Source organism: Molothrus aeneus, chromosome 3, assembly GCF_037042795.1.
Source record: "Molothrus aeneus isolate 106 chromosome 3, BPBGC_Maene_1.0, whole genome shotgun sequence".
Classification (NCBI taxonomy): domain Eukaryota; kingdom Metazoa; phylum Chordata; class Aves; order Passeriformes; family Icteridae; genus Molothrus; species Molothrus aeneus.
In genome coordinates this window covers 34,331,602-34,353,915 of record NC_089648.1, presented here as the reverse complement: position 1 = coordinate 34,353,915, position 22,314 = coordinate 34,331,602, and the positions used below count along the sequence as shown (strand labels likewise).

At 40.9% G+C, this 22,314-nt stretch overlaps 1 protein-coding gene across 4 annotated transcripts in view; it reads left to right on the top strand.

Annotated features, from left to right (window-relative positions):
* Positions 1 to 12,266: 12,266 nt before the first annotated feature.
* Positions 12,267 to 22,314, top strand: part of RMDN2 (regulator of microtubule dynamics 2) — a 46,972-nt gene continuing 36,924 nt past the window's right edge. Inside the window, exons 1-4 of one of the 4 annotated variants that reach the window (XM_066547893.1) lie at positions 12,267 to 12,380; positions 13,169 to 13,635; positions 19,931 to 20,126; positions 21,091 to 21,193. In XM_066547893.1, coding sequence (XP_066403990.1) covers positions 13,181 to 13,635; positions 19,931 to 20,126; positions 21,091 to 21,193 — 754 coding nt within the window. In that variant the 5' untranslated portion in view covers positions 12,267 to 12,380; positions 13,169 to 13,180. Of the gene's footprint in view, positions 12,381 to 12,580; positions 12,689 to 12,865; positions 13,050 to 13,168; positions 13,636 to 19,930; positions 20,127 to 21,090; positions 21,194 to 22,314 lie in introns of those variants that run through there. The other 3 variants (XM_066547892.1, XM_066547890.1, XM_066547894.1) reach the window with 3 other exon arrangements.

The following is a 22,314-nucleotide window of genomic DNA, read 5'->3' as shown; positions in this document are numbered from 1 at the left end:
CTTTGCTGGTTCACTCCTGATTCTATAGTCTCCATCTGTAAAGAACACTCAGTGTAGCGCTGTCTTACATTTTGTCTGCTGTTCTTGTTACTAAGAACATGATTTCATTGATGAATGTTTATAACACAGCTTGAGGAATTTCATCCTCCCCTGGTAAACTGTGTAGGAGATTGCCTTAATGGACAAAGAAAAATGTCCGCTGGACTTTAGCCAGAAGCTTGGACTTGCTTATAAAGAAGAAAACACAAGTATAACCTTTTGTTGCTGTGTACAGAAGACATATTTAAAAAAATATTCACCTCTCTTCTCACAAAATAAAATTGAACCAGTGAAAGATTTATGTAGTTTTCACTATTTTCTGTCAAATTGCTTAGTTGTGACAAGTTTAATTCCACTTCTTGATCAGATATCTTACAAGGCTGTACTGCTCTATTTTTTCCAACAAATGCCTCTAACTGGGAAAATAAATTACAGATGACTGTGAAAAAATGAAGACAACTTTAAGTTAAGAGAAGAAAAAATGGTCATATGCTTCATTTACAGGTGTAAGGAATTTAATTTGCAACAGCAAATCGAAAGTTAAAGCCCAGTTTTAACTTCCCTGAATAGTTTACTTGAGCAAGACTTGGGATATGAATTCAGCAAAGCCATGATTTTAGTTTGATTTATGCTTGTTCCGTTTGTTTAATCAGGGCCTGAATAAAGACTTTGGGGTTTGAGCTGTTCAGAAGGCTACGTGAGACTGGGTGTTCCTGAGCTTAAGTTAAATTCCCTGTAGAGCAGTTTCTAACCTCTGCTGAAGAGAAGCAGAATCCCCCTGTGTTGTCTGGCTAATCTGTTGTGTTGCATTTATGGTAAAGGAAATATATGTGCTATATTTCACTGCTTGCTGAAATAACCTGTAGATCCTAGCAGTTCTAAAGAAGAGTTTCAAAAGGACACACACATAGCTGAGCAGCCAGAATGCACTAACGCCTTTCTCAGCCTGACAAGAGTAATTTGGAACTATGAATCACTCTCTTGCTCCTTCCCCTCACTCTCTGGTAGAGGTTAAATGTCCTTAACTATATCCCCACAGAAAATGTTGTATGCCAGGAGTGGAAAAGCACAATAGTCCCATGTAGCTGATGGAATGATTAAAAGTCAATGGGTCCCTTCTGCCAGTGTATCTCAGAAAAGGAAGAGAGAATGCCTTTATTTCCTTATAGCACCTTATCCCTGCTGCTTCTTCTGGGTTGGAGAAGGATGGATGGTCTTTTGGCTGTTGGCATTGCCTCAGGTGCTCTGGGATAGGAGACTGACTACTCTCTGCTTCATTGGAGCAAAGAGCCCTGGAGAACCGGAATTTGTCTCCCACATTTCCAGAAAAGACTACTCGTCCAAAGTGGCAATGGGACCTTGAACCTACTCCCACCTCTCAGGTTTACAGGTTTCCTCATTTCCCTATTGAGCTGTCAAGAAGCCCAGAAAGCATGAGAGCTGCCGATAGAGAAAGCCAAGTAAGCCTGCAGGGGAAGCAGGCAGCTTGGGATCCTGCCTGGCTTCTCTCACAGCCAATGTGCTACTCAGAAACCTGTCAATTACAGTTTGGGTTATTTTTTTCCCCAGTGGAGAAATTTGCTGTCAGAAATTTCCAGCCAGCTCTGCTCTGTGCTGCTACTGCTGCTCCAAATGAGAAAGCCAAAATGGCCCAGAGGGCCTCACACAGGGAAGGTGCAGGGCCTTGGGAGCCCTGGCATGACAGCAGGTCTGCAGTCCTGGCTGCCACAATCCAAGCACGAATGCACTTCCGAAATGTCAGATGTTCCCTCCAGAATTACGTATGCATATTCACTCTAGTGTGACCGCCAAAACACTGCGTGTGCCTTGCCAGGGACTTCAAAGGCTTTTGTACAACACTGTAGTCCTCTGATAAAAAGTTCTGCTTCTTATTAGAGTCCTAGTCCTGGTCAATATTCTTTGAATTTAAGAGGTAAGTGAATTCTTCTGGAATTTTTTTTTTTTTGCATAAAGAAGGATATGCTTTTTTTCAAATTAAACTATTTAATAACTTGCATTTTTTTTTTTACCTTGCCTGTCTGAAATAGCCAAGCTTGACAATGGTGTCTATCTGATGTATACAGAACTACAAAAATTACAGGGTTCAAAACTGTTACCACTGAAGCTGGGCTCTTCAAATGAATTGGGACAGTGCGCCTGATGGGTAATATTGTAAAAGTGTTACCATGACCAGCTGGCTCAGCTTATGCAACAAATCAGTTATGTTATTTTCTTAAATAATAACTCTCCATGTACTATCTTTTTCCATATACCAGAAAGTGAAACATGATGAAAATTATGATGAAACATGATGAAAATAGTGCTATAAGTTTTTTACCTTCTCATGGTATTTAGAAGGAGACATTAGTAAATGAAGTAGGAGTTAAGTAGTAACTTGGCTGGTTAACTAAAGTACCTATAACGATGCTGTTTTCTAGCTCAGTTTAAACTAATTTTTATTATGCATTACAGCTGAACAGTGATTTTGGTCTTAGAATCATCACAGATAAAGATGGCCATTGCCTCAGAGCAATTAAAGTATTTTTTAAAAAAAGGGAAAGATGCAGATAAGAAAAAATGCATTGAGAAACCCATGTTTGTTTATAAATATTGGCCAAGCTTGTTTGCTGTACCAGACTGCTGTTCAGTACAAACCTAGAGGAGAAGGCAGCCAAGATAAGCAGGGAAGTCGCCACAACTTCGTGATATTCTGCTCGTCCTCCTGTTTCAGTTCAAAATAGATTGCAGGACATTTTGCCAAAGGTTGTAAATAAAGTCACCCTTTTTACTACCAAAGAGATAATGAGTATCACATGGGCTGGCCTCCCATATAACGCAACCCAATACGTGCCTCAAATAATTTCCATGACAAGGATGTCTTGCAGGTGGCAGAGGTCAGTATACCCTAGGCACATAGAGAGCAAGACTGAAGTCTACAGCCTGAAGCAGTTGGACAACTACTGACACTGAACTTGAAGAGTTGTTCCCTTTTCAAGGGGCCTTTCTCCCCAGAGAAGTTACAGAAAACCTATAGCTATGTACCCCGGTGACACATGCAAATTCAGGAGGTAGGAATCCAGGTCATGACCACCTTTGTTAGAGAAACAAGCTCTCTTGGCATTTAAAATTTTACAGGGACTTTCTCCAACTTCTTTGTTTCTACCTTTACTTTTCATTTGTGATTATTCTACTTCTGAGCATCTATTCTACTGCTTCCATGTCTCTTTGGATTATTTTGTTGGTTTTTTTGGGGTTTTTTTTAAGACTTGAAGGACACACCACTCTGAGCTGAATTTTTCTTATTAAGTGACAACTTACAGAGAGCCACACCATGATAATGCACTGTCATTCAGATCTACATTAGAAACAAGAACATATACTGCAAATATATGCTGCTCTCTTAACTAGTCCTGAGATATGATAGTCTGCCTCTGATACAGGTATAGGATACAAGGTGTTGTCTTTCCTTTCTTAATTTGTATCTCTTGCACCCTTTCTCCTACAACAATTGCAATTAGTGATGCACTTCCACAAGATGAGCCAAATCAGTCACTTTTCTCCTTCAGCTCCTGGCCACGCGCTCCTGCCTCTTTTTCTTACTAAGGGCTTTGCCTTGAGCCGATTCAACGCAGCAACCTGGCAGAACAGTGACAACAAAACGCGGTTTTCTCAGCCAAGGCAGTGGGCTGAGCTATCTAATGAATGCTGGATTCAGCGCAAGGAAGGATGTAAAAGTACTGCTTTGGATGGCAGCAGGAACGCGTGGCACGCCGCTGCCACCCGATCTCTCCAAACGCACTCGCGAAGCACCCGGAGAAGTGAGGAGCACCGGGGATGGGCGTGCTTTAGAACGTTTCCTTCCTTCTCTCGTATCCAGGGGCGTGTCCAGGGGCGCCGCCGGCCTCTGGGACACACACTGGGAGCAAAGGCGAGAGAGCGACCGCCCCTGGCGGCCGCGGCGCTCGGGCGCCACCCAGTGGTGCCTCTGGGTGCGGCCGCGTCTGAGAGCGCCCGGGAGAGGCGGAGGACGGGGTGGCAATCCCTCAGGGACAGTGACCCGCGTGGCTGCCGGGCGTCTCCGAGAGCCTGTGGTATGTGGGGACATGCTCGGGGACGTGGTGGGCTCCGCGCCCCTCCTGCCCCAGAAGCACGCCCGCCATGTATGGCGCAGTGCACGGTGTGGCTCCTGTCCCCTGCTGTCCCGGGGGAAACCGTCCCCTCACGGCCCCTCTGTAACCAGGCAGCGACGCTGCTTCTCACGCTCCGTTCCAGGCTGTTGTGTAACCCGGCTCCTCTGACAGCTCGAGTCTGCAGGCTGTGCCTGCCCATGCCTAGCACGGACCGCCTTGCTCTTGTGCCAGGTGTGTGCTTTGGCACGAGTACCCCTTCTCCCGTGTGAGCCCGGCTGCCCCGCCTCGAGCTCCGGTGGCAGCACCCCTCGGCAAGAGGTGGCTGTGGGGTTGGACAAACCCCAACCCTCGGCAAGAGGTGGCTTTGGGGTAGGACAAACCCCAACCCTCGGCAGGAGGTGGCTTTGGGGTAGGACAAACCCCAGCCCTCGGCAAGAGGTGGCTTTGGGGTAGGACAAACCCCAACCCTCGGCAAGAGGTGGCTGTGGGGTTGTACAAACCCCAACCCTCGGCAAGAGGTGGCTTTGGGGTAGGACAAACCCCAACCCTCGGCAAGAGGTGGCTTTGGGGTAGGACAAACCCCAACCCTCGGCAAGAGGTGGCTGTGGGGTTGTACAAACCCCAACCCTCGGCAAGAGGTGGCTTTGGGGTAGGACAAACCCCAGCCCTCGGCAGGAGGCGGCTGTTGCCGCTCTGGGGTGAGGGGACGGTGGCAAAGGCGGGGCGGTGTGGCCGTGAGGCAGGTGCTGTCCTCAGGACAGTGTGTGGCCTCGGGGAAATCCTGTGGACCACGTGTGCCTTAAACCAGCCCTGCAAAAGCTCTGCTGCTGGGAGGGAACCAGGCTGGTTATAGGAAGCAGCTTAATCCATGCGTGACCTTGGAGGCAGCCAGTAGCTGGCTTTTGCCCTGACCTCCCTAACCTGGTGTTGCTCGATGTGCACAGCCCCACCTTGCCCTCCAGATTGCCACTTGCAAGCCCGCAACAGCAGTTCCAAACATCACGACCCAGAGGCGTAATTGCATCATGACACTGGCACAGTATTGTTTTTAGTGACAATATCAAAGAGTTTTTAAATGCTGTTGCTCAACATTGGTTTGCAGGCCTACACAAATGAGTAGACGGTAGCTGGAGATGAAACAGATTTCCTATTCTGCACATTTACAAATTCCTTTTGCATCCTCATAAGGGATAATGCTGCAGTACGTTAAAAAATAAGCACATTTTTAGCATTCTTTCTGTATTTTGGAATCAGGTTCTGATGCAAAATAGTGCAATGGATACCTTATCTACATCATTTGATGCCTCACATGCTGTTGGCTCTTCAGAGTAACTCTTGATTAGTATCAGACTTGTTCAGGTGTGGTGCTAAATTTTATGCATATTTCAAACTTCTTGCTCAGTAGGACTTGTAGTTGTGTGAGGAATACAGATCTACAGACTCCTTTAAAAGTGTTTTAAATTTAAAAAATGTTTTTAAAAAAATAGGAAAGTGAAAAAAGGATTGCTTCACAACTGGAAGATAAACCATATTTTAGTATAAATAAAATATAAGATAATGCTTTTGGAAATTATTTTCTTGCCCTTTGGAAGGGCAGGGCTGTATTTGACTCTTCTAGGTGTTTTGGTTGCTTAAGTCCTGCTTTCACAATCCAAGACTATTGAGAAAAATATTTCTTTTATGAAAACAGATGATCTTGAAAAGCTGCTTAGTAACTTGGTAAAGTGTATTATAACAGTATGCAATAGAAGTCTGTCAAAAATTCTATGTGCCTGCTGACATACAATCCTGTATGTCCGTGTGCTTTTGCAAACTGGAAAACAAACAAACAAACCAAATAAATAAACCAAATAAACCAAATGTTTCAGTTGTTTGTACAATTTCTTCCTAGCTCTGGAATCATACTCTGGTATTTCAGTTTGGCTATCAAAGCCAATGAAAATGCAGCTAAAAAAAACTACTCTGGCCAAAAATCTGCCTGTTTCATAGAAATACTGTAATGTTGCCTGAGATACATTTCTTTCTTTTCATTAGATATGGATTTTTGAAATTGCACATTGCACAGCCATGCAATAGCTTTAAATAGTGTTTCTGAGAGGTGGCAATAGAAGAAACAGTTTCGCTGCTTTCACTGCTTATATTTCAGAATGTCCTGGGAGGGGTTTTGTTACTTCTGCTGAAATGCAGGACAAAATTCTGGACCACACTGAATAATGGTTCCCCATATAACATAATGCAATAATCACACAAACACAGTTTTTCTAAATTAGAAAGAAACGTGCAAACATTTAAATGCCATAATTGCAATTCTTGACAATGACTCAATATCAGCTTTTGCAAGTGTTGCAGTTGCTGCTGCCTTTTTTCCCACAAGATAGCAGCACTGTAACTATGAATGAGCAAAGGACTTGTGAGCCCATCTCTCCAAATTCAGAAAGCCCACTTGGTTTATTTACTCTTTAGGAATCTGCAGCACAGGAAAATTTCTTATTTCTTAAATACCAGGACGGGCTGCAAACATCAATTAAAGGACTAAAATCTACATTTACATTTTACTTTAACAGCTATCTCCTTATGAAAAAGTACATCAGGTGTCTTGAAACCATCTGCAAAACTAAAATGCTGTGTACATAAATATATTTTTGTTAGTATGTATGTGTGGGTGCATTGCATACAGTAATAATCTTGTTACTGTATATAGCAAAACTCTTTTAAGTGGTTAGGTGTTTGTTTATGCTTCTCCCTAACTCACCTGGTTTCACCACTTTTCCTGGTGCTTTTAGCAGCACTTACTGATTGTCATTGTTCAGAAGTGCTCCCACGATGAAGGAGGAGCCCCTTTGCCAGCACTCAGCAATTGCTGGGGGGAGGTGCACTCCTGCTGTATTCACTCTGCCCTGAACGGTGGTGGAAGCCACATCAGATTCTCCTAGTGTAAATATGTATGTGGACAGCAATGCTTTGGGTTGGGTCGGGTGTGCACCTCGCAGGCAAATCTCCCAATTGTCCCAGCTTGGCAAGCTTTGCTTCACCACGTACCAGGCATGGAACACCTGGTTGCACTTTGGGAATATCCCTTGCAGAAGCACAGCAGAGGCACTGCAGCCACAAACAGGCACACAGCCCCTGTGATCAGGCTGGAGTTGGCAAAAGTTAGCCCAGGGCACAGCATGGATGTCATGGCATCAGCACCAGCTGTTTGGCCCAGACACCCACTCCTGTCAGACCCCAGTGCTTGCTAATGTACACAAAGCCTTAGTGGCCTAGATGGAAACTTGAAATCAGAAAGGAAATTTTTTTATAAGCTCACAAGAGGTAACAGAGAAGAGGGACAGAAATGATGGAAGAACAGACCATGTCACCTGGATGATGATTTTTTAGTGTGAAATTGTAGACATCCTAGGGCCATCAGGCAATATTTACTGGAGTTCAGGAAGGGGCATGCTGCCCTTTGCAGGTGGAAACAGTAAAGCTCTTTAAAATACTTCAGTATGCTCTGAAATAGCATATTTATAGAGAAGCTGAAAAAAGGACACTTTTCATTCAGTAAAAGAAAATACAGTGGGTGATGTGGAATACAGTGTGCACATATACACATCTTCATAAAAACATTGATTCTCCTTGAGTTTTAACTCCCAAGGAACATATACATATACATATAAAATATGTTTTTATACACACATATTATTTTTCTTTTTATGACTGTTCATATATTTTTCCTCTTTTTACCCAGGCACTACAAGGACAATTTCTCTTTGTGAAGAAATCAGGCAGTGCTGTGAAATTACATCAGATGTAGCCTTGCTTATTTTTTCCTATTGTTGTCAACACAACATATGCAAACTCTTTTGGACTGCCAGCTATCATCTCTTACATCAAGGAAACTGAATCATCTACCTTGGCCTTAAAAAAGTTAACAGAGCTTCTATAAATATATTTTGATAATGTCCTTGAGATTCCTGAAGACACAAAGAAGCAGGAGCAGTACGTACATTTTTTCTTTTGCTGTTTGAAAAGCCATGCCATCAGTGACCATTTGTACTTAGGTGAAATTGCAGCACTGGATCCTATCAACACAATAAATAAATAAACAGATGATTGTGAGTGCAGTTGAACTAATGAAGCCAGGTTTCCTATCAGGTTATAACTTGTAGTTCTGTTTGTTCACATCTGATAAAATGTGAGCTCAGCTTTAGCTTTTCCTGTCCTTGCAAAATGCTTTTCTCCTGTGTGGATTTTCAGTTTTGCACCAAGGAATAAGCGATCTTCCCCATAGCAATGACTCTAATTCAGAAATTTCTTCTTTAAAAGATCAACTACCTTAACAAAATTTGTTAGAGTTTGTCTGTTGAATTTGACTAAGACTGGCCAAAGATTCAAAAATACTGGGGAGGAGGGAAAGGTACAGTTACATTTGCATGCATGGTGACATAAAGGCAGAGGCAGCCTCATCTGCCCAGGGAACTGTGCTAAGCAGTATATCTTTATTTAAAGAAAACAGAAAAGATCAGGGTGCTATTACCCATCTCCTTTTAACTTCAATTGATTAATTTCTCATTAGGGGCACTGGACAACTGTTCAGGCCAAAAGCAGCAGAGAATACTGACAAGTCTGACAGTGAGTGCTTCCCTTTGAGGTAAGATATAACTTTATTTTTATAGCAAAAATTTCAGAAGAATTTAACCAAACTTGACAGAACAGTGATTTCTGACTGTTTTGACTTCCAGACAGGATTTCTGGCAGGCTGGTTGCAAGTCTGGTCAAAGGTATTTAAGCTTTCACAATGTTTGGTGACATATTAACAATATTTGACTTTACACCTACAAGACAACTGCTGAAGTCATAAGTATGAACTGCTACTAGCTCATTAAAGGTTTCTGTATCTGTTACAAGCAATAGATTAATCTCTTGGGGGTGGGGGAGGGAGGGGCATTTCAGAAAGAAAAGCATATCATGAAAGAAAATGGACAGAAGAATTACAGCTAAAGAAAATGATGAAAATTGTAAAACACAAATGCCTTCCATACAGAAGTGAAACCACCGGTAGATTACGCTTACCTTGTCTGGAAACAGAATGCATCAATTGCTTACTATGTAATGGCTCTCTGATCCATTGAACACAATCACTCAATAATGTCCTAACTTTTCTACAATGACACAAAAGTGTTGTCCAAGTTCAACATTTCCCAAAAGACCAGTAAACTGCCTGTCCTGGTTTTACAAAAATAGTGCTGTAAGAAGGCTGGTGCCCTGTGCAGGTGTGCCAGTGTTGCAGCACTGGTGTGCTAAGTTCATTCCTGTGCATCTGCCTGGGGCTGGGGGTGGAGGGAGGTAGGATATTCACAAGGTCTTGCCACTCCAAAGTGCTGGCCTTCTTGAAACTACCTGGAGTGGCCTTTCAATACTTCAAAGAGGCTACAAAAAAAGAGGGAAAGTGGATTTTTACTTGGGCAAATAATGACAGGACAAGTAGGTTTAGATTAAAAGAAGAGAGATATAGATTAGATGTTAGGAAGCAATTCTTTACTCAGAGGGTGGTGAGAACTGGAACAGGGTGCCCGGGGAAGCTGTGGATGCCCCATCCCTGGAAGTGTTCAAGGCCAGGTTGGATGCAGCCTGAGCAACCTGTTCTAGTGAAAGGTGTCCCTGCCCATCACAGGACAGTTGGAATTTGATGATCATGAACATGCCTTCCAACCCAAACCACTCCATGATCCTACAATTCTATGATCTTGACATATTTTATCACAATTGGCTGAAATTAAGCTCCATGTTCAGAAGCTAGTGGGTGGAGAAAGTGTCATGTTATGGCTTGTCAGAAGGACAACACATGGACAACCTGGGGGCATAAACTTTGTGTTCTTAGGAAATAAGGCTGAAAATACACTAAAAATATTTGGGGCTAACCATTTTATAACAGATGGTTGTCTGGACTTGTTTCTTAGGACTTCAGGAACAAAGTTTTTTTTTAACTAGGAAAAATTCATATGCAAAAGAACAGTACTTTTCTAAAAAAATTTATTTCAGTTTTTTTAGAACATATGTCAAATTTACGCCAATTGAATTATGTCAAATCTAGGTAAACTGATGTTTAGTTCTCCAGCTTGGAAAGCTGCTGTGTTCCAGCAAGTTTCTACATATATGCAATAACTTCTTGGGACCAGACAGGTGACCTGATTTTCATAGTTGCTACATATCCAGGCAGCTGTAGATGGTAGTTCTCCTGGGCCATTATTTTTGAAAACAGTTTTCCTTGTCTAAGGCCTGCAGCCTGAGGCAGTCACCTCGAAAAATCTTCAAAAATACTCATTTAGCTTTTTGCATCCATAGTATTTTGTTTCAGCTCCGTGCTATGTTTGCCCTCCAATTATTTCTCTTTTAAAAATCTTTTCCTGTTTTAATTGGCTTATGCAAAGATTTTGGCAGAATATACTGGGAAAAAAAGGAAAACAAAAATTAAAGGTTTTCCAACACATTTATATTACCATTCGTGAACACTTGAAACACTATCAACACATGGAAATTTATGTTTTCTTATTCCATTTTAAAACACTGAGGGATTGTGTATCTTAAAACCATTACTTATAGTGAAATTTCTTAAAGTAATTGAGTTTAGTGAGGTTTCCATAAAATTGAAGAGATTTCCATCCTTTGTGTAAAAATTTCAAATTACAAACATATAAACAGATTACACCTTGTTTTGCTATTATTATATTGTAACTAGGAAACCTGCAAAATACTGAAACAGTATTTATTTCTTCATTTTAACAAATTTCTACCTTTGTCTCAGATTGTAGTTTGGTCTCATAAGGGTAATTTCATCCTCAGGATCTTAATGAAAAATTATTTTAGAGCTGTAATTGATTTAAACTAAATTGTTTGATGATAAATAGACATTAGACTGATTTACAATTGCTAATTTGTACTAAGACTGAAAAATTTTGAGCTCTTGGTACCTGTTTCAGGTACTTTTTTTTGTTTTGAACAGCAGTCTGCTCACTTTTTAAAGGCAATTAGTATGTTTTTTAAGAATTGTGTTCCTTTGTTTCTGATTGCTATGGTTGAGGACAATTGCAGCTGCTGAAGTGGTTCTTCCATTGCACAGACACAGCGGTATCCATGATGGTTTCCTTAAGCCCTCACACAGAACAACATGAGTTTTATGCTTGTAAATTCTGGCAGGATGTTGTGCACAGGCTCTCCACAAGCCTTCAAGGTCTTGCCACTCCAAGACAAATGTCAGAGCGAGTTGTCTGTGGTGATCCTTCTTCCATCCAAGGCCAGAAACAGGAGCCAGATCATTTTGTCATAAAAGGGCAAAGGAGAGTCTTGTGAGAGTCACCAATAAAAGTGATCTCAGATGGGGCACAGGAGCAATACCTTCTACACTCTGATAAATCCAATTTCTGCCCCTCTGCTCTGGTGAGGTTCCACCTCCATTGCTGCATCCAGCTCTAGGGTCCCCAACACAGGACATTAATCTGTTGGAATGAGTCCAGATGAGGAAAACCAGGTTAATCAGAGGGATGGAGCACCTCTCCTATGAAAAATGCTGAGAGAACTTGGATTGTTCAGCCTGGAAAAGAGAAGGCTTTGTTGTGACCTAATTGTGGCCTGGGACCTGTAGTGAACTTAGAGGAAAGATGGGGGGCAATACCATTTAAAAGAGCATGGAGTGACAGGACAAGGGGAAGTGGGTTCAGATTGAAAGAGAATAGGTTTAGATTAGACACTAGTACAAAAATCTTTACTGTGAGGGTGGTCGAGGCACTGGGACAGATTGCCTAGGGAAGCTGTGGATCCCCCGACCCTGCAAGTGTTTATGGCCAAGCTGGAGGGGCCTTTGAGCAACCTGCTCTAGTGGAAGGTGTCCCTGCCCACATCAGGGGGACTGGAACTAGATGGCCTTTAAGGTTCCCTTCCACCCCAAACCATTCTATCACTCTATGGTAAGTTCCTCCAGGTTTTGGGGAATCCATAATGGACTTTGGTAAAATCAGCTTTGGGCCCTTAGATGGCTTAAATTGCAATGAGGCTTTTGTGTCGGGACTGCCCGTCCTCCTGGCAACTGGGCGGGGTTTCTCCGTGATTTTGCAGCTTCAGGTCTCCACCAATGCAGTGGAAACACAATTTCTCTGTGGCCTAGAAGTAGCAAAAGGTTAAACCGGTGAAATCGAGCGGCCACCAGACTGAGGACAGACACACGAACAGGTACACTTGCTCTAGAACGGCCTATTTCCAGCCATGTCCGTGGCAGGTGCAGCCGGCGTCCCGCAGCAGCAGCAGCACTGCCCGCCGGGACTCCCAGCGCTGCGGGGATCCCTCCTCCACCGGGCAGCGCGCGTCACCCGGGCGGCCCGGCCGGCGCTGCGGCCCAGGCCCGGCCCCCTCGATCCGGGTATCGCCGCCCCGGGGCGGCCCCGCCGCCGCCCCCTGTGCCGCGGCGGGAGAGCTGCGGGCTCTGGGCCGGACGCGCTGCTGCTCCCGCCTTGGCCCGACCCGGCCCGGCCCGGCCGTACGTACGTAGCGGGGGCGGCGCTGGGCTCGGGGCCGGCGCTGCCGGGGCGGCCGGGGCCGGGGCGGTTGCGGGTGGGCAGGAGGCGAGCGCGGGGCTCCGGCAGCCCTCGGCGCGGTGGGGCTGGGGGACCGGCGTGACGCCCCTCCGGGCGGCGCTCCGGCCTGACAGCTGGGTTTCCGCCTCTCTGCGGTGGCGGAAAATCCGATTATATGAGTTTCTCGCATTAAAACAAAAACATCCCAGGATGCCGGGACGGTTAAGAGTGAAGGCTTCGGTCCTGCCCACGTGCCAGCTCCCCTCACACCCCCAAACCCACTTTGAGCTTGTTTTTGCTGCCTCCTATTGCAGAACCTGCAAAAAGTGTAAATTTGTGTCTGCATTTCTTCCTGCCTTATCCTTTCGTGGTTTCAGAGCAGAGCAAGTCACTTGCGTAGAGCACTGGGAAACATCTTAAACTTTTATTGTTGTCTTACAATTCTAGGAGTGTGCAGAAATGTCTCCCTTCGAAAACAGAGGACTAATGCTGGGCATAATGGCAGGGACCGCTGGATTAAGCCTGGTGCTGGTTTGTTACCGCAAGATCCGAAAGCCTGGTGCAGCTGTGCGTATTCGAGGGTTCCAGGATATAGGTAACAGAATTAATTCTGTGGTCTTGCCAAATGAGGCTCCTAATGAGCAAGGAGCAGTAATGGTTTTACATGGAAGGCAACTGCAGATACTAGAAAAATTGAATGGCCTGCTACTAAGCGTGGATGAACTGAAGAGAGAGGTGGAATTTCTGAAAGAAGCTATTCCAAAACTGGAAGAGCTTGTTCGAAATGAGCTGCAAGGAAGTGGTGATGTTCAGAGAGTTAGCCCATCACACAGAGCAACAAGGCGGAGAAAAGCAGAGACAGCTCCTCGTGCAAGAGAAACTACCAGCTCTGAGGAGGCAGAAAGTGAAGGAGGGTGAGTTAATAATAATCTGCATATTCTACTATACACATGCAATGCAAGTTGCATCATTACCTATATGAAATTGTAAACAGGAGCCTTTTAAAAGTTTGATACAGATTTTATACTTCTGGAAAAATAATTACAAACGTTCAGATTAACAGTTTTTAGATCAGAGAAGACTCTTGGTGACCATCTCTGAGTCTGCACGATGGCTGAATTTGGCTTAATGCCAAGCATAATACAGATTCTTTTTTAAGAGTGTGTTTGGTAACACTGATGCAGTATTGCTACATAGCTATGCAATGAGAGGCAAAGTTCAGAATAATGGTGTAATTTTAAAAGTTCTTTTAGTGCAAAGTGTCTTTGACAGAGTTTGTTCCAACTGTACAAATGCTCATATGCTTTTCCTGATAATTGTTTTTTATCAGCCTCACAGATGAGTTATTACCGTGTTCTGCCTAGAGGCATTGCGTACTATGGAAGCTACATCTGAGAGAACTTCTGTACAAGTGGCAATGTTTATGTATATGAGCTGTTGTATACACTCTTTGGTGGCTCAAAAAGTGACCATGAGGAATTTAGAGTACTGACTCAGGTGGAAAGTTCCTAGTTTTGATCACATCTTGTAGTCATGTTGTAGTTTATGGGGTCATTTATTCTCATGAGTTGAGGAACATGCTGAGGAATGATTTGTATCAGGAGTCCAGGAGAGGCACTATATTTTTGTCTTGACATTAATCTCCTGTAATTACAACTTTGTTTTGGTATAATCAGATTAGATACTTACATGCAATTTACTAATACTATGTTTATAGCAACTGAGTTTTTTGAGCTACTTCTCAGCATGTCTTACACGTCTGTGTAGGCAGCATTATGTCTGTAAATTGCCCATCTTATGTCACCTTTTCTCTTTAAAATATTTTAACTAACTGTAATATTCTGGAGACAGCTAACATGCTGCATATTAATGGAATTCTATATTTAACAGTTTCTCCACATTCATTTTCAGTTCCTGTGAGCAGAATTTCTTTCTGTGTTACATTCCAGCCCACATGGTTCACAAGTCTTATATTTTGATACCATATTTTAAGACTTGTCAGTTCTATTATGAACCAGTTCTTTATTTTAAGTATTTGGGGTTGGCATAAGTATTCAACCAGAGTCCTCCTTCTTCTGGTGTGGAAACATCTTCGTTCTCTTCATTTCTTAGATTATTTCATCCATTGGTTGGTTTGCATAGGCCTTCATGTTATGGATAAAATATTCAGAGATGCAGATAAGGCAAAGGGACCAGTTTATGAATTACCAGGTCCACAGGCACAATGCAAGGGTTATTCCACACGTTTTTATAATTTATTATTTGTTGTCATTATTTATTATTTGAGAAAGTCCTGTTTTTTGATCAGGAATGATGTGTTGCTGTTTGAAAACAAGCCAAGGAGACTTGTGTTTTCATGTTCTTGTGTGTGACGAAGAAGCTGATGCGGTGATCCAATACAAGTGATTATAGTGTGCAAGAGCATTGAGTGTGTCCTTAAGAGAGGCCTTCTCTGACAAGTAGTTGTGTACAGTCAGAAGCAAGGAAGATAATTCAAGGTTACAGTTAGCATTAGTCATTTGGCTATGTTCTTTCCCAATGCTGTTTTTCAATCCCTTATGAAAAAAGGTGGGCTTTTTTCCTATTAACACGTTGTACTTGATGTGTTTGTTTTTCATATCTTCTCTAAATTTGAGATGATTTGATTTCATTTAAGTAAATAGTATTTTTTTCTTCCTCTTGCAAATAGATTGTTAATCCTAATGTGTACAGTTGCAGTATATACAGCATTTCCCAAGGTCTTCTGTAACTTTAATGACTGGTGCATGGCCAGGAGGGTCAATAGCAAGACTTGGGTTTTTTCCAGTTACTCTGCATCACTACTTCATATGCTGTAGGCATTACACCATGTGCATTGTTTTATACTCTTTTTTGGCTAATTCCACACACAATGGTGCATTCAGGTGCTTCTTTTTGCACTACAGAAAAAAAAAATTTTGCTCTTTGTTACTGATAAAACATTTTTTCACCTTTCTATACTCCCATCTAAAGTGCATTGTGTTTCACTGCCTCAGCAGTAATTTCATGATCTAGAAGATAGGATTTTGCTTGAGTTAAGCACTTCTGTTTTTAATTGACAAATGGGTAGGTGCTGGGAATTGACAGATAAACTAATCTGAAGAGTTTTATGGATTTGTGCTGGATGACTACATTGGTTTCAGGTTTGTAAACTTCTTCCAGAAAAGCTTTTAGTACTACCTAGTTTTTTCATTAAATATTGGAAGCTGACAGTCTCTGATAAGGCCCTCACTGCTTTGATCTGCTCTGGGCGTATTCTCAATGTCACTGTTGGTATTCAACACCTTGGGAAGAGAAGTTTTCTGGTTTGCCTTTCAAAAGTTATGTATTTCTGTAAGTGGAGAAATGTCCTGTGTGTTTTAATAAATGAGCTATATTTTTACATAATGACAGTGTGAATGGAAGGTGCACTGAATGGATGAGACATTAAATGGTAAAGAGTCTGTGGTTTCTAGTCTGTGCTTCTCTGTATTCTATTTTTTTTTTTTTTTAGTTTGTTTCAGTTCCAGTAATGTTGTAGTGAAAACTTCAATGTTTAAGATTTGAGAATGTGTAACAAGCACTCATTTATTTACAAATACAATAAATTGTGTCTAGATGATCACCTGGAATGGAACATGTCACCGAATTCTCCTCTTTGTGATTTTCAAGTTATTTCCTCCCTGATATGGCAGTGATGAACCCTGGACATCAGTGTCATTTTGGAGCCCGTCTTCAGCTGGCCCAGCATCCAAGCTCTTCAAATTGCATTTGGCATCAGGCACCAGAAAGATTCACTTCAGTCAATTCTTCTCTGATAGATGCTCTATTTATAATTTTTCCTTGAAATAGTTTAGTCAACAGGAAAAGAAATTTGCCCTGCCTGCTTTTGAGTATCATTTCACTTAGCATTTTCTAATTTATTTTGCTGTTCATTTATTTTAAATGCAACCTTCAGTTGGCTTAAGAATCCAGTTTGCCAAACCTTTCCTTGAAAGCCACTTATCATTACTGATGGATATGCACTTTGCTGAATCATACAGTGCAAATTTGATCCAGATCCATCTGTGACATAAAATCACCTTTCTGTGGAATTAGCCAGAGCAAATGAGAGGGTGTTTGTGTCAGCTTGTGTTTTTCTTCTAAGTTGGCAGGGAGATGACAGATGATATTTGATCTGTGTAAAAGCTGAAGTGTTGTGAATAAATGATACCTGGTTAGGCCCAGTGTCTGCCAATTTACAGACACCCCAACACAGTTTTTGAACCACCCAACTGTGTTTATACCACAGGGATGTTTTATACCATGTAGCTTGTTTTAATCCAGTACTGGGTGCTGGGATTTACTGAACTGCTTAGCCACAGTGGGGTGAGTCTCCAGCACACTTTCCATTTGTCCTTTGAACTTTGAACAGTCCATTGTGATACAACTGAGTCCTGTTGGTTGATCCTTGCTCCTCACATTCTTATCACTGTTCCTCTCTTTTATTTAAAATCTATTGGTAATAAAAGTGAAAACAAGTTGGCACTGACTCTGGACATTTTTTAAACATTCTTCCGTTTTTTCAAATACCGATCAATGTGTTTATCACTTGTAAATCACTTTTCTGTTTATTATCTGATAAAACCTCTTGCAGGAAAATACCAGGTAATATTGCAGCTTTCTGTATGGAATATTTATGAAACAAACAATAATGACTAGTCCTTGTTTTCTGTTTATTTCTTTTTTGGAGTAGTGTTATCGGTCCTTAAAATCCTGGAGTTTTTAAACTGTTAAGAAGAATCTCCACTTCTGTTTGTGTCAGTACTGATTTCAGTGCTTTAGAATGCATAGATATATAAGACTGTTAGCTGCTTTGTTGAAGGCAGATATTGCCCAACAAGTAAATTGAAATTTATGACGTTCTAATCAACGTTTAAGAGGGTCTGTTCCACATTTAAATACTTTGAGGGTTCATAATGCAGGTAAATAGAGGAGAGTTTGCAAGTACAGTGGACATGAGAGGGAATGGGTAAGACATGACCCTGCTGTCTCTGCTGTTTTGTAATTAACTCCTTACGGGTTCTCAAGGTCTGTTAGATAGTGACCTACTTCACACTTTTTCTATGAGTCTCCCAATAAATATATGACTTACCTGATGTCATGTGAATTTGATGTTTGGCCTCAATTTGATGTTTTGTCATGACATTTGGTATAGTGCTGCTGGAAATCTCTGCTGGGCTTGTTTGGACTGACAGCCCAATGGGCTTGGGTGTCAGCCCAACATTGTATTTGTCACCTGGCCATTATATTTTTGCTGGGAGAATAGCATTTTCTAATAATCATTTTTATCTGTTATCTAACACGGGAACAGTAGTGATCATAAAAATTTTAGCAGATGTTTACGCAGCAAAGGTAAAGAATACAACACCAACACTGACTTCCAAAACACTGATTCCTGACTTTCATATCTACCTGATTAGGTAGCATTTGATGCAGTGCCAAAATTCCTGTAACTAAAGATATTGTCTTTACTGCTTAGTTATTGCTCTTTTATATTATCTAGTGCCCTTATTTTAGGTTCAGAATTGCCCAGATCCTCAGCGAATTTATCTTTTATTTAGGGGGAATGGAGTATCTAAACCATGTGGGGAAAGATACTTTCCAAACAAGCTTCACATCACAGACTTTTGTATTGGAGCTAAAAGATTGTCCCACTCCCCAGGAACTCCCTTATACATTTGGTTAAGTTGGGGCTCTTATAAATGCAGCCATGATATATATCTGTGCCCACTTCAAAATAACTATGGAAGAACAATATGCTGTGTTTTTAAACATGCTTCAGAAAATGAAAATTAATGTTCAGTGACTGAATATAGTTTCTGCAAGATACAGCATACAATGTGTCATCAACTTCAGCAACATCAAGATTTTGTAAAGCAAATCTGTAGAAACATATGAAGTTTCCCATCTCTGTTCTGCTCAATGGTATTTTTCAGTTTGAACATGTACACATGGTCTGTGTATATATTGTTTTATCCAAATGTATTTTGACTCCTCTTTCTGGTGTCACTGGGTTAATTTTGCAGCAAAACTGTCATGCCACATCTAGCACTTCTGTAGCTTCATAAGCATTTGTTCATTTACAGGCTGGAAGTGTATCTGCTTTGATACACTCATCTGTTTTGAAAGGAACATACTGAAAACAGAATATTTGAAAGCCATGATTAATAACCTTCATTTTGACTGCTAGCATTCTCTCCTGGTTATATTTCTGAAAAAAAAAAAAGATTTTTTTACTATTCTGACTGTTATGGTCTTCTTCAATTATTCAGTTACTTGATGCGTATAGTACATTCCATGCTTTTCATACTCATAGTAACCATTTAGAAAATCTCTGAGCCTGGCAACTGATAGGTATTACTTCTCCCCAGAGCAATATTTTCAAAAGTGGAAATGCAGAAGAATGAAGCTTCTCTGTCCATTTTTAGTCCATAAGCAAAAGGCTGCTTTTTAAAAACAATGCTATCAGCTGCTCCTCTTTGAAATTGGAGTACCCTAATATATTCTCAGCACTTTGGACAGTAAGGCCACCTGCTTATCTCTATGTGATATTTATGCTTTTGCAAATATTTCTTTGCCCTTGACTGCCTTGTGCACTAAGCATCACGAATCAATATAAGCTCTTTTCCAGTTTCAGATACTCTGAACTTCAGAATGCTTAGAAGAAATAAGGAATTTATAACAATGGTGTTATTTTTATTGGCTTGTATTTAGATCTTAAAAGTATTTAAGAAAATATTGTATAAATGATTGTTATAGCGCTTATATTTTGGTTAGTAAGGTCATTCCTTGTTCAAAAAATAGGGAAATAGAGGTAAAGAGTTGAAGAGGCCTATTCAGGGTTACAGAGCATGTCTTAAAACACATTAATGATTTCAAGTGTTCTGCATATGAAACACAAGGCTACATGTGTTTCTAATATGTATCTGCATTTTTTTAATGGAGTATCAGACAGCAGTACAATTACTTACCTGTTATGTTTAGAATATGACTGTGCTATCCTTTGAAGATAAAGGTTTTGTAATAATAACAATAAGCTTGATATCCTTAATAAAAAATCCTTTAAAGTTGGACAACCAGGATAAATTGTACTCTGAAACTTTTGCTTTTTATTTAACAATGCCCTTTTTTTTTTAAGAAAAAAATGGTTATTATTTTCTGTGATTTTAGTTACCTTACCGCTCATACTGATTCTGAAGGAGACTCTGAGGAAGAAAAGAGATGGATGAAATCACCTGATGCCATGGTGGAATCAGAAAAAGATGAAGACTTACTTAATTTTTTACAGCAGGTAGACAATTTGCACAAGGGTTCAGAGGCTGATAAAAAGGAGGGCTTCAGACTGCTGCTTGAGAATGATTACAAGGTATTATGGGTAAACTTAATATTATGTTGCTACTAACTTATACTTTACTCTGCTTTTGAGAACTAAATACAAGCTTTAAAATGCACATAGAAATGGACTATGAAATTTCAAGCATATTTTTAAAATACAGTCAAAAAGCAGTATTGCAGAGTGGTGTCAATATTCATGTTGTGTGGACATAGGAGTTCTTCTATTTTATATCCCATTCTGATTCAATAACCTTGAAGCTTTGTTTGACATAGGAGTTCTTCCATGAAAGAAAGATCATGGGCTTTTTTCAATGTAAAATACACTTACTTCTGCTGCTTTTGGAATAGTCTGTGTGAGAAAATCCTGTAAAATTAAGTAATAAACCAGACCTACTGTTCTGAAACTGTGAGCATCTCTTCTGCTCATACCTTTCTAATACCATTCATGTGAATTTTTCCTTTTGCTTTACTGGGCCCATATGTAACTCCAGATAAAATTTAAAGGTGGTTTGATGTGCAGTTCTCAATTCAGTGTACCATTTTATTCTGGTTTGGCAAGCATTAGTTCTGACTGTATTTTCATCTGAATATTGGAATACCAAGAAAGGTAAATGGGATATTGTGAGTGAGTGTGGTGCTTATGGCTTCCCTAAAGAAAATACACATCACTTTGTTCAGGGATTTGTTGTGTTTTGCTGGGTTACCTTGTAAATGTTTATACTGAAAGAAGTTTAAACTGATTTATAAAATAAAACCTCTTTAGACAGTCTAGGGTATTTCCAAAAGCTGTATTCTCTTTTGTACATGGAAGATTGGTCAATTGGTTCTCACATGAAACTGAAAGTAGTGTGTAGAAGAATGGAAAATTAACAAAAAAATTATGCCATCTTCTGATTATTTGCTTTAAGCATGTTATTAATTTTAAGCATTGTGAAAGTAAACTGTTTAAATCACATTCTGATCAGTTGAATTATGTAGCTGTCCTCTACTTTCAGTACGAAAACTGTGTGGACTTTCTTTGGAGGCTTGCACGTGCTTATGGAGATCTGTTTGAGATGACTACTGATGCTGAGGAGAAGAGGAAATATGTAACTGATGGTAAGAGGAAAAATGTTTATGCAGAATGCCTTATGAATGTAGTGAAACATGCTTTGAACTTTGGTTAAGTTTTCCAGTATAAGGAATTTGAGATCCAGTAGATGGAAGCATTTGTACTGTAATGGTAATGTTTTGTACAGTAAACCACCACAGTTTGCAACTTCACTTCATTCTTTCCTCAATGAGACATCCAAAATCAGTGGCAGAGAAGTATAATGGGTCATAATTAGTGGCTGTTGTCTCTGCAGATGGCTGTAAAATCCTGTATTTTGTTGAGAAACAGATGGATACAGAATGTGAAAACTCCCAGATGTTTTTAGCACAGTTTCTTAATTACATCTTTGGGAGAGCAAGAGGAATAAATAAATGTTGGGGCTGGGTCAAGGTTTGTTTTTCTGCTTTCCTGTGGTCAGGGAGCACTCCTTCATATCAGCAGTCTCTTTTGTGATGATGAAACTCTGTGAATCTGGAGGAACTGTTGACCAGAAACAGAAGTGGTGTGTGACAGTTGATGTTGCTTCCAGTCATCTCTCCCCATGTGTCCTGTTTGACAATTTAATCTCTACAAGATTTTAATTTTCTCCATCATAGCACCTTTTTTTGGTTGCTTTTAAAATCATTGCCCGCTCTTTCACTGGCTGGATGGATATTGGCTAGAGGAACAGTTTGTTTCCCTTTTTATTACATTAAAACCTACATTTTCTCTATACTGTGTCACTCTCCTCCAGTCAAGGCACTGTTTTTAAAATAATCTATTTTGCCTTTATCTCTCTTTCTTTTGTCTCTCCATTTCCCCTTCTATTTTTGCCGCACCAAATTGGATTTGTAAGTGTAACCCAAGTTTGGGTTGTTTTGCCTTTTGTGACACCTCTCATTGACTTTTTGTTGTGTTGGCAGTGATAGTGTCACTGACAAAGCAGTTTCAGCTGTCCTTTGTCATCCTTAAAGGCTGTGTGATGCCTTCATGCTGTTGTAACATATTCCACAGTCACCCTCAGTTAGTTCAAGGTCCTTCCTTTTTCCAATCCTTTTGTCATCTAAATATTCCTAAAGACTTGCACTGTCTCAGCAAATTAATTGATACTGTCTTTGCTTTAGTAGCAACTTGGCTTTGTACATAA